Source organism: Peromyscus maniculatus, chromosome 1, assembly GCF_049852395.1.
Source record: "Peromyscus maniculatus bairdii isolate BWxNUB_F1_BW_parent chromosome 1, HU_Pman_BW_mat_3.1, whole genome shotgun sequence".
In the NCBI taxonomy this organism is placed as follows: domain Eukaryota; kingdom Metazoa; phylum Chordata; class Mammalia; order Rodentia; family Cricetidae; genus Peromyscus; species Peromyscus maniculatus.
This window is the reverse complement of record NC_134852.1, coordinates 55,320,254-55,332,391: the sequence shown is the minus strand read 5'-3', so window position 1 is coordinate 55,332,391 and position 12,138 is coordinate 55,320,254. Positions and strand designations below refer to the sequence as shown.

Here is a 12,138-nt window from a genome sequence, read left to right as displayed (position 1 = left end):
GGAAAGCCCTTGGCCGCCAGAGCGCCTGGGAAGACAGCGTGGAGGCTGGACAGAAAGAAGATCGCTTGCTGCCAGAGCTCGTGGGGCCACCTGTGTCATCGAACCTTCCCTTTGGCCCGGAGGATGGAAGGCTCCTTTCCAGCGCCATCACCCTGGGGAGCATCCGGGGGATGTGAGGCCTGTGGAGTGTGCCCGCGTGACGCGCAGACCCTGCGTAATTGCTGTTACTCTGCTGTGACCGGATCTGATCTTTTCTGGGGGCGTGGGAGTCTGGGCTGGTTAGGTTTGAGCTTGGAGAGAACCATGGTCATCCTATGGTGTGACTGGAGAGGAGGCTTTATGCTCGCGAGTGTGGGGGACATGCGTGGCAGGAAGCATATGCTGGGTGTTGCAGTTCTTAATACTAAATGCCAAAATTGTAATCGGAATGCATGATTGGTTAACGGCAGTCTCCTTGGCTACAGCGGAGGTGTTCTGAGAGTGAGTACTGAGCTGGTGGTGTTCGCATTGTCTCTCTTGGTGCCTGGCATCTTGTAGACCCCAGGGAAATATTTGTTGATTAAAGAATGAATGAATGAACGAATGGATGAAACGAATGAATGAGTACCTTTGTGCCACAGCTATGTGTTCATGTTTGGGAAATACGTAGATGTAAAGGGGTTCCAGTTCCTGTACTAGAGGAGGTTGTAATACCTATGTTTCTGCCAAAACTGGTATTTATTGACATACTTTTCACTTGTTGAGTGTAAGGTTGTTGGGAGGGAGAGCATGGTATGCCCTAGCTGGTTCTCCTTGAGGTAGCACTTGAGGTGGGGGCGGGGTTAATAACTGAATGTGTTGCTGCCTGTCATTTCCAGCCAGGAGACTGCTGTCTTTTTGGCAGAGGAGAAACATCTGACAGAGAAAGTCTTTCATATGTGGCCCTGAATGAACAGAGACAGAAATGGGGCTTGAACCTCTGTTTACTAGTGTGCTTGGAGGCCTGCTGGGGTATTCTTCCTGCTGTGTAATCAGGGTGCATGTATTAGGTGGTTTCTGCTGCTGTGACAAAACACTACAGGCTGGGTTCTTAAACAGTAGAAATTTATTTTCTCACAGTGCTGGAGGCTGCACTTCCAAAATTAAGGTGTGGGCACTTTGGGTTTCTCTGAGGCCTCAGTGGCGGTTTTTTTTTTTTTGTGCGTGGGCATCCTTGGTATCTTAGGAAGAGACTATAGATGGACTGGACTAGGGTCCCACTTTTATAGTCTCATCATTTGACCTTAATTACCTCTTTAAAGGTTGTGTCTCTAATACAGCCATATTGTGATATGTCAGACTTTAACATAGAAATTTTAGAGGAACACAATTCGTCCTCACAAGGGTGTGTGTGTGTGTGTGTGTGTGTGTGTGTGTGTGTTCTGTCTGGATCCTTTGTAAAGAAGGATCATAACATAATTGTTAGAGGGTGTATTAAAATTTCCTTTACCCAGCTTTGTATTGGGTTTAAGGCCTCTTGCTACACTAGAGATTGGTACATAGCACGACCCTCGGATTGCTCTTGCCTGGCTTCTCCCGCAGGTGTTCCTCATCCTGCAAGCCTGGTAATGGGGCATCCAGATTGGCTAGAAACCCCAGTGTAGGCTCTCTGCTTCACTCTGCAACCGTGGTGTTGCATTTGACCTTTTCATCCACACCTGGCCAGTGCAGTTTCAGGGTTAGGAGAATAGCCGTAAGAAGACCACGTCCCTGACTTCATGGTTTCTAGGAGAGGAGGTAGACTAATCAAGTAGGCAAGACGCACTGTAGTGCCAAGGAATGATACAAAGAAGAGAATGGGGATAAAATGATGGAGGTGAGCAGTAGTCTAGAGTCATGTGGCTTAAGCTCTGGGCTGGTTCCGAATACATCCTTATTTCTTACTGATAAGTAAGATCTAAGGAAAGAAGCAGACTTCTAACTTGCTCACCCAGTTCTGTAACTATGGGTCATTTCTTGAGCCTCCCCAGGCCTTAGTTCCCTCATCTGTAAAATGAATGCTAATGCTCCTTGGTTGTGAGGGTGGAAGGTGCCTATGATGTATGCAGAGACGCACTTAGTTGGAGCTGTATTGTTCCCAAGGCCCTCTTGACCTGTGCCCCGTACATATCTCATTCTTCATCCTGGAGCCCTGCTGCTCAAGGTGGCTGGAAATACCCAACAGACAGCAGGGTAATTGTGTGTTTTGTATTCATGTCTTGGTAGTTGTTTTAAATCACACGTTCTCATCCGGGGGGCCCTCAAAAACGGGTTTTAAATGGCTCCACCACTCACCTCCAAAGGGACCAGCTTGGGAGTAGACACTTGAAGAGAGGAATTTCTGAAGTATGAAGATTCTCTTCGTGGGGTCACAGTTCCTCTTGTTTGACTGAATATGACAGGCTCTGAGGACTTGGAACATACTGAGCCTCAGGCTCTTTACAGTGTCTGCTCACTGTTGTGTTTGTGTCTTTTGTCATTGTCTTTATAGCATCTTTGTGACATACATTTGTGTGTATACTGAATTCTGTTTAGGTAACCTAGTGGTAAAGGTTTCAGACTAGAGACTTTTTTCCTTCCAGTGGTGGAGACTGAACCTAGGGACATGCCAGGCCAGCACTCTCTTGCTCTGCTGAATCCCTAGACCTGTACTCTGTATGACTTGATAGTGTAGATCTACAAGGGGGATCTGAATTTTGGAGTTGTCAAATGCTATACTTGAAAGGGCCCTTTGGCGAATACCGCCGAGGTCTTGTACTGGACAGATAAACAATAGTGCTTCCTGTTCGGGATGCAGCATCCTTAGCTAACTGAATAAATACAGAGAGTTATTGCCTGCTTCCCAGTGAGGATGGGGGGAGGGGAGGGGTGCAAAACTGATTCCAGACAGAGTGTTTCCTGCTGACTTTTCCCTCGTCCCCTCGCCCCCTAATTTTTTTCTTCTCTTGGCTTTCCTAGATAATTAGCTTTTATCAGAGGGGATCCTTGGACTGATTCCCAAAGACAGTTTAGTCTTGATTGGTCCTTGTGATGCAACATAGAATCACCCGGGAAGAGAAATGTCAGGTGAAGGCCTTGATCAGATTGGCCTGTGAGCAAGTCTGTGATCAATCATCTTGGTTGATGATGATGTGGAAGGTCCAGTCAGTCCACTGTGGGTGGCACCATCCCTAGGTTGATGGGCCTGGGCTGTATAAGAAAGTTAGTGGAGAGAACCAGTGAGTCACAGGTAGTATTCTTCATGGCTTCTGCCCTTTCCTTCCCTAAATCAATTTTGGTCCCCTCTCCCCCCAGCAACAAACTAGAACAGGGTTGTGTACTTGAAGGGAAAGGTGAGCCACGAGGTTGGCTAAGTTGTGGATGCCAAGGATGCCTCTGAAATAGAAATCACGGTGCACAAGACAGCCTCCGAAGAGTGGGTGTGTGAAATGTCACGGGCTCTGAGAGGTGTGCCAGGGCGAGGGACGCTGACAGGTAGGTGGATGCTGACAGTTGGGCACTCAGATTGCTCTTCATCTGTGTTGTGTTTTATCCCCAGGGTGCAAATAGCTACGGGCAGCTCGGCCTTGGCCATAAGGAAGATGTGCTTCTGCCCCAGCAGCTGAGTGACTTCTGCGAGCCTAGGTGTATCAAGAGCGTCACAGGAGGAGGGGGCCATTCCGCAGCTGTCACAGGTAGTTCTCCTCACAGACAGATGGCCACTCGCTTTTGTGTCGAGGTATTTTCCCCTTGGGTGTTACCTTGCCCTCTTTTGGTCTTTTGTCTTTCTCAGAGAGCGGCATTTGTATTTGTGAACGAGCCAAAGAACCATTAAGGGAATCCTAGCTGTCAGAGCTTGAACTTCTTGAGTTCTTTAAATTCCCTTCCCCTTCCCCCAAATAAAGCTCAGAGAGGAAGGCTTAAGGTCACAAGGCAAATTGGTGGATGTGTTATAACCTGTTTAAGTTTTACTTTGGAGCCTTTGCAACGAGGTGAAATATCCCTTGAGATCACGAACCTTCCCGTGTCCTTAATTTTCCGACCTAGCGCTGAGAGCACGGGGTGCCACACATGCTCCCGCGTAGTAAAGGCTGGCATATGGCATCTGGTTAAGAATGGGAGCTGGGCTCAGACTCCCTGGGCTCAGTTCTGTCGTTCTTTAGCGCTATGGCTCTGACCAGTATTATACCACAGTGTTCTACTCTTACGTCTGCTGCAGTGATAAAATGCCTGGCCAAAAGCATCGGGGAGAAGGCGTCTGTTTGACTTAACATTACCGCAGGGAGTCGAGGCAGGAACTTAAAGCATCACCTCCACAGTTGAGAGCAGAGAAACCAAAGCCTCCTGGCCTGCTTGCGGCCTATGCTCAGCTGGCTGTCTTCACCCTAACACAGTTGGCCCAGCCCATGCATGGTGCTGCTGCCCACATTCAGAGTGGGTTCCCCATCTCAATTCTAATCAAGACAGTCCCACAGTCATGTCCACCGGTCAACCTGGTCTAGACCATTTCTCACTAGGACTCTCCTTCCATTTGATTGTAGGTTGTGGCAAGTTGGTAGCCAAAGCTAACCAGCACACTCAATTTTTTCTTCACCTGTCCCATGGGGATAATAACAGTAGATAAACTCAGGGTGTTTTCAGGCTATGTTAGGGCTTTTACAGGTCTTTGGTATTCCTGTCATCAGGGATTCCTCCCTTCCTTTCTAAGGAAATGCCAAAAATTACTGATAGAAAGTAACTGTATTTAAGAATGGCATTTGTATTATATATGAATTATTGTTACATTAAAGTTACCTTAAAACAATTTAAAATTAAACTGTTCCTTTCAAAGTATTATGGGTCCTAGACAGCTCTTTGCAAAATTCCTGGCACATTCTAAGTATTGCGTTGATGTTAGCTTTCCTGTGGTCATGGATGCTCCATTTGGTGATTGATTGGCACTTGTTCAGAACTGGGAGGTTCCATTTGTACATTACATTTGAAGCCCTTGGCCTGATATCTTTGGTTCCGGAACACACTAGCATGTATCATCAGTTAATAACATTAGCATGGGCAAGAAGTCTTTTGTCTGTGGCTCCAAATAATGCACAGTAACTTCTTCTTGCTTTGGGAGTGGTGACTCTCCCTGTGCACGATGGTGGTACTGGAGCTTTGTTGTTTTAACTTTGGCACAGTGGCCGCACTTTAACCTACTGCTATTTCAGCCAGCATTGCATCTCCACAGTTACCGGCCTGCTTCTTTGGCAGTGGCCTGGCCACTCAGGCTGCAGCTTGGTGGGAATTCTGTTCCCACAGGCGCTGGCCCTTCGCTGCCGCCGAAGGGAGCTTAAACTAAAACTCTGTTGTTCTATTTAAAAGTAAGACTTGAGGTTCCAAAGCTGGGGTGAAAACCTGCGAGCTCAGAGAGGTGGAGTAGCAAGTAGCTGGCCCTCTCTCCTTGCCAAAGTCGAGGAAAGATAATGTCTTTCTGCTCAACCCAAGCATAAAAAGCCTCCACTCCAAATCCCTCTTTCTAACGCTTCTGGATGCCCTCGGATGCTCTATGATTACTTTCTGTCAACTGGTTGCTAACTCATCCTCCTGACCCGAGGTTAATTTTATTGAATTAATGCAAATGCAAACTTAGGGTTCACAGTGTGATGGAATACCCCCCAACAGAGCTTTCTGTTTTGCAGATGGAGGAGGACTTTTTGTTTGTGGCCTGAATAAAGATGGGCAGTTGGGGCTTGGTCACACAGAGGATGTTCTGTGTTTTACCGTTTGCAAGCCCCTCATTAGTTGTCCAATACGGCAGGTGGCCTGTGGCTGGGATTTTACCATCATGCTCACTGGTAAGTTCACTCTTGGGTAAATATCACCACCAAGGCTTTGGGTGATAGCAGTGTAGAGGAGGGCCCTGGTTAAATAAGAGCCTCTGTACTTTTGCAGAAAAACAAAAAAACCCTAAAACCAGTAAGTGTTATCTATGGCTATGTAGGGAAATTGCAGGGTACCTTTTATAAGGAGAATTTTAACTGTATAGGAGATCAGACTTGAATACATTTGCCAGAAACTGGGGGATGAACCAGATCTCGTTAGGTGGTCAATTTTAGTCCCCAAAGTCATGAGAGCTATGTGCCTAGTCTAGCTGGCCAGGAGTGCCATTAAGAGTTATTATGGGTAATGTGCTAGGTGTCTTAGTTAGGGTTTCTGTTGCTGTGATGAAACACCATGACCAAAAGCAACTTGGGGAGGAAAGGGTTTATTTGGCTTCTGTTTCCACATCACTGTTCATCATTAAAAGGAGTTAGGACAGGAACTCAAACAGGGCAGGAACCTGGAGGCAGGAGCTGATGCAGAGGCCATGGAGGAGTGTTGCTTACTGGCTTGCTCCCCATGGCTTGCTCAGCCTGCTTCCTTAGAATATAGAATAGAATCCAGGACCACCAGCCTGGATGGTACCCCCCACAATGGGCTGGGCCCTCCCCCATCAGTCACTGATTAAGAAAATGCCCTACAGCCAGATCTTATGTAGGCATATTCTCAGTTGAGGCTCCCTCCTCTCCAATGATTCTAGCTTATGTCAAGTTGATGTAAAACTAGCTAGTGCTAATTAATTATGAGGGAGTAGGGATTTCACAGCAATAGGAGCAGGTCTTTCCCACTGAGGGGCTTCCATGGCAACATTGCTGAAGATAAAACCCAGGCCTTCACATGTGCTAGGCATGGGCTCTACCACTGTGTTATTTTTTCTATCTCCCCTTAAAAACATTTGGTCTCTATGAAGATAGGTAACAGAATGAGTTTTGTCTAAAGAGTTGCTAGAATAATTCTTTTGGAAGCAGCTGGTATTGTTACTCCGTGAACTGATTTCTCTGTTCAACTTCATCCTTCCTTGCTGGCCAGTCTAGGTTTAAAGGACCACCTGCAGTTCCTGCCTCTTAATGCTCATGGATTCCAAGATATGTAGCAAAAGTCCCAAGCTTTTTTGCACATAACCTTTGACAGAGGTTCCTGTGTCTGCGGCCTTCATCTTACGGGCCATACTCCCTGTACTTTTCTTTGTTGCAATGCCCAATGGTTCCTGCTCCAGAACAGCACCTGTCGTCTGTCTCATGAACTGTTGTCCCATATTTCAGTATTCCTCAGCTGTCACCATTTCTTTTTTGCAGAGGAGTTCCATATGTATCCAGTTTGACAGTAGTTATCAGATTCCAGACTGGCTGGAGAGGCAGCTTGCTGAGCATGCACGAGGCCCTGGCTAGATTAGCTCCGAAAAACAAATTCCTTCCATATGAAGAATTTCAATGCTAGCGATCACTTTGTGAAGTACATATTATGGGCCCATGTGAGGGTCATAAGAGGCAGAAAGAAGCACTGTTTGCAACCAGTTCTGAAAAAGGCACAAAGCAGTCAGAGCTGCAAATCAGACTATCAGGTTTTTATGGATAAAGGTTGGAGGACAGGGCTAACTATGAAGCCAGATGGTTCTAACATTCCTCTGGTCCAAATTTGCCCCCCAAACTCTAGATTTGTTTCCCAGGGAGAACTCTTACTTGCCTGTTCATGCATATTTTGTCCTTTTCCCCAGACTTTTCAGGTAAGTGTATGGGGAAGGGCAGGGAGGAGAAAGGCCTAGAGCATGCACAGAATTTGTGAATGGAGACATGGGAAGTGGGGTGGAGACACAAAGTGGGAGTAAGATTCACTCACTCTAATACTAGCCCTGAGCTAAGTGCTCTGCCCAGGTTATCTGCCATTGAGGATACAGAGTGGCCCATAATCTTTAGTCTGGAGGAATAAGAGAAGGGAAATGGCCGGAAGGCTTTGAGGCACGGGACCCTTGATGCCTCCTCTCATCCATGACTCCTTGTTGGTCACAGGCATCTCACTTCTTAGATTTATAATCTGAATGCTTATCTTTTGCAGAAACAGGTCAAGTTCTGTCTTGTGGATCCAATGCCTTTGGCCAGTTAGGTGTGCCGCATGGCCCTCACCAATGTGTGGTTCCCCAGGCCGTTGAGGTGAGCACATCCCAGTTCTAGCTTATTCTGTCCTCTGGTTTCTAGGCTATTCCATGTAGCCTTCCCCATACTGAAAGACTAGGTCAGTTCTTGACAACCCATGGAACAGTAGAACTTGAGTTGAAAATAAGTTCTTCTGTTAAAAATCAGTTTGAAGGGATCAGTGCTGGGTGGAAAATCTGTTTGTCTTTGTGCACGTTATGCGGTTTTATAAACTAGGACAGTAGAAATGCATCTCATTTGCTCGTTGTTAACGATGGAAACAGGTCCAAATAGGTGTGATTTGCCTCAAGACCTAAGTTCGGGGTCTGGGAAGGTGGCTAGTGAGTAGAGCACTTGGTGTGCTCATGAAGATGAGTGTGGATCTCCAGAATCCAAAAGCTGGGTGCACTAGCACAAGTCTGTATGTACTCCTGGTACACCAGTGGGGAAATGGGAAGCTGAGACAGGAGACTACCTGGGAGTTCCCAGGCCAGCTAGCCTGGCATAAGAAGTGGCAAAAAGCAAAAGAGAGAGACTCTGTCTAAAACAAAGTGGAAGGGGTAGAGCAGCCCTGAAGTGTCCTCTGACTTCCTCATGCATGTGATGGTGTATGCCCACATTCACAGACATGTACATGTATACACACACCACAGACACATTACACACACACACACACACACACAAACACACACACACACACACACACACACACACGAAAAAAAGACAGTGGATTCAGCAAATGGTAGTCAAGTACTGTCTTGCAGAAATATCAAATGATTGAAAATTTTCTGAAAGCCCCATTTAAAAACAAGTAAACAGCCAAAATTAACTTTTAATAACAACTCATTGAGCAGTGGTTCAGATACCACTGAACTCGCTCTTTGCAATGCGTACTTCAGTGTTTTTCAGTATGTTCTCAGGGGTAGCTGCCGTTGTCATTATCAAATCCTAGAACTCTAAACTCAGTAGCGGCGGCTTCCTGTCTCCTCTCCTCCAGCCCCTGGTGGCTGCTAGTCTTCCTTCTCTGTGGATTTATATGTTCTAGCCATTTCAGATAATGTAATTGTACAACATGTGGCCTTTTGTGTGTCTCTTCATGCACTACTTTCAAGTTTTATGTGTGTAGCATGTAATACACACACACACACACACACACACACACACACACACACACACACGTAATTTTAATGACATTTTAAAAGGATTTATTTACTTTGTGTATATGTATGTTTTGCCTGTGTGTATGTATGTGCACCATGAAGGCAAGAACAAGGTATGAGATGCTGGAACTGGAGTTATAGACATGTGGGTGCTGGGAATCAAACCTGGGTCCTCTGGAAGAGCAGCCAGTGCTCTTAACCTCTGAGCCATCTCTTAAGCCCCTGTTGACTTTTTTTTTTAAGTATAGAGTCTCATATAGCCCAGACTGCCATCAGACATGTTATATATAACTGAGGCTGGACTTGAACTCCTGATCCTCCCACCTCCATCTCCCGTGGCTTTGGTAACAGATGCATCACCACACCCAGCCTAGATTTAGAAACTTGAAAACTAATTTAATCTGTCCAAGCTATTGTCATTTATATAAACATAAATGTAACATTTGTGAATCAGGTATTTCCCCTTCTTTCTTTTGTACCAAGGCTCTGAACTCTGTGTGCATGTTGTACTGGTTGCTTTGAATCTAATCACATGCAAGTGTTCAGTGTCCACATGTAGCAGTGACCATAGTAGAGTGGGTGGGAAGCAGGACTTGTAGCTTTTTTATTTTAGACTTGTTTTTTTTAATTGACTCTTTGTGGATTTCACATCATGCATCCAGATCCTATTCCTCTCCCTGTCCGTTCATATGCCCCTCTGCCCTTGCATTCCCTCCCCCAAAAATAAAATAAAATTTACAAAACAAAATAACACACACACACACACACGTCTTGGTGTGGAAGCTGTAGTGTGACACAGTGAGTCACACACTTTACCCTTTAGTCTGTACATCTTTACTTGTGTTGATTGCAATGAGTCATTGGTCTGGCTCAAGGCCTCTGGCTTCTACTGCACCCGTTATACTTGGCCCTGACCGGGACTCCTCTTGGATATCTTGTTGTTTGCCCTCGTCATACAGTTCCTGCAGCTTTGGATCTGCAGGTCTGGCCCCTTCACATGCTCCAGCAGTTCATAGATAAGGTGGATGTTGGGGTGGACCAACTCAGAGCCCTGGTTCTGGTCCGAGTGGTAGCTGGGTTGGTCCGTCTGCCAGCTCTCCCTCATTGACACTACCGGGATGAGCTCTCCAGCACTGCCCCGGCTAGCTCACCACTGCAGCAGGCAGCAAGGGCCAGTTCTGCTCTCATGCCCTTGGCGCTGGCTCACCAGTACCCACACCATCAGGGCCAGCTCTATTGTTCTGCCCAGGCAAAGTGCAGGGCCTGGGTGTTTGGCTTCTGTTTAGAGCTCTTTTTATGACATCCCACATTGCAGGTTTGTGAAATTTACGTGTGTAAATCTTACTTTGCTTTTTATTGCTGTGATTAGCATCATGATCAAAAACAACTTTGGGAAGAAAGGGTTTATTTTATCTTACAACTGTCAGGTCACACCCCATCACCCGTCACTGAGGTAGGTCAAGGTAGGAACTTCAGCAGGAACTTGGGGGCAGGAACTGTATGACACGGGGAAACCTGGAGGAACACTGCTTACTGGCTTGCATTCAGCTTCATGTTCAGTTGCCCTTTCCTTACCTCCCGGGACCCAGGGCCCAGAAGTAGCACCACTCAAGTTGGCTGGGCCTCCCACATCAACAGTTGATCAAGAAAATGTGCCACAGACTTGTCTGCAGGCCGGTCCTTTATATATATATATATATATATATATATATATATATATATATATATATATATATATATTTATTTATTTATTTATTTATTTTATATTTATGAATGCTTTATTTTCATTTGTACCAGAAGAGGGCATCAGATCCCATTACAGATGGTTGTGAGCCACCACATGGTTGCTGGGAATTGAACTCAGGACCTCTGGAAGAACAGCCAATGCTCTTAACTGCTGAGCCATCTCCCCAGCCCAGGCCAGTCTTATGGAGGCGTTTTCTCAGTTGTGGTTCCCTTTTCCTATATGGTCCTAGTTTGTGTCAATGGGAGTAAAAAATAAAAAGCATAATATTGTAAGTGGTCCTGATGGGAACAGGAAAACTTTCAGGAAATCAACAATGGGTTTTCACTGCCTCAACTTCCCCTCTGCCACCTAATCCCTAAACTCCAGTTAGGAGTGGCAGGTGCATTTTCATCGGAGAGGTCGGGTCTGCTGCTGTCTTCTTGTGGAATTCAGTTGCACCACAGGGTGCTCTGTTATTTGGGGGTAATGGTTCCCAAGGCCTGCACACAGGCCTAGGTCTACAGAGCTCTGGGTCCCTCTGTAACTCCCAGGTGCAAATAGGTGGCCTTGTAAGAACCTACACATGTTATAATTAATTTAGCCTAATTATAGTTGATGTAATTAAAGAGGACAGGAAGGGACAATGGTTAAAATACACTGGATGACAGAGTCAGTAACTAAGAACATTTTCATGGGTTGTCTCCCATGTGGCAATGGGAGGGATATACCAGAATGAGAACCGATGGAGACTCTTGGTCTGTGGATGGCAGCTGCCATGTTTGGGCACTGAATTTAGGTAGTGAGGACATTGGTGGTTAAGACCTGTCCTGGCACCTGAGAGATTTGTAATTTAGTGGCACATGGTAAATACATGCAGTGCCATTGTCATGCTAGGATCGTGATAGATGCTCATGTAGTCCCAAGGAGGGACTGGACTCCTAGCTAGCAGGAAGTTTACCTGAGTCTTAGAGTTGAGTCAAGGTTTCCCTGGCGTGGGATAACAGGATGCAGAACAGGTGCTGAAGAAGAACACTGTAGGCAAAGGCACAGTGCAAACGTGTGTATGGGAGCATAGACAAGACAAGCATTTGGGGTGCCGTCAACAGGCGCTCAGGCTGGGATGTGGGGAAAAGTGGAGTACCGGGGTGGAGTGAGGACCCATGGGTAGTAGAATAGCACGTAAGATAACAACATAAAGAGATGGGCCTGGCCCATTGGTTATCTTTATAAAAAAGAAAGGAGGGCAGGGAAGAAGATGCATTTAAAGAACCATCTACTGTATTAGCAGTCA

The 12,138-nt window shown here is 46.1% G+C and overlaps 1 protein-coding gene across 1 annotated transcript in view; it reads left to right on the top strand.

The window, feature by feature from the left end:
- Positions 1 to 12,138, top strand: part of Sergef (secretion regulating guanine nucleotide exchange factor) — a 210,201-nt gene that overhangs the window by 375 nt on the left and 197,688 nt on the right. Inside the window, 3 exon segments of the mRNA XM_006993559.4 lie at positions 3,536 to 3,671; positions 5,652 to 5,807; positions 7,885 to 7,979. Of these exon segments, the coding sequence (XP_006993621.2) occupies positions 3,536 to 3,671; positions 5,652 to 5,807; positions 7,885 to 7,979 (387 nt within the window).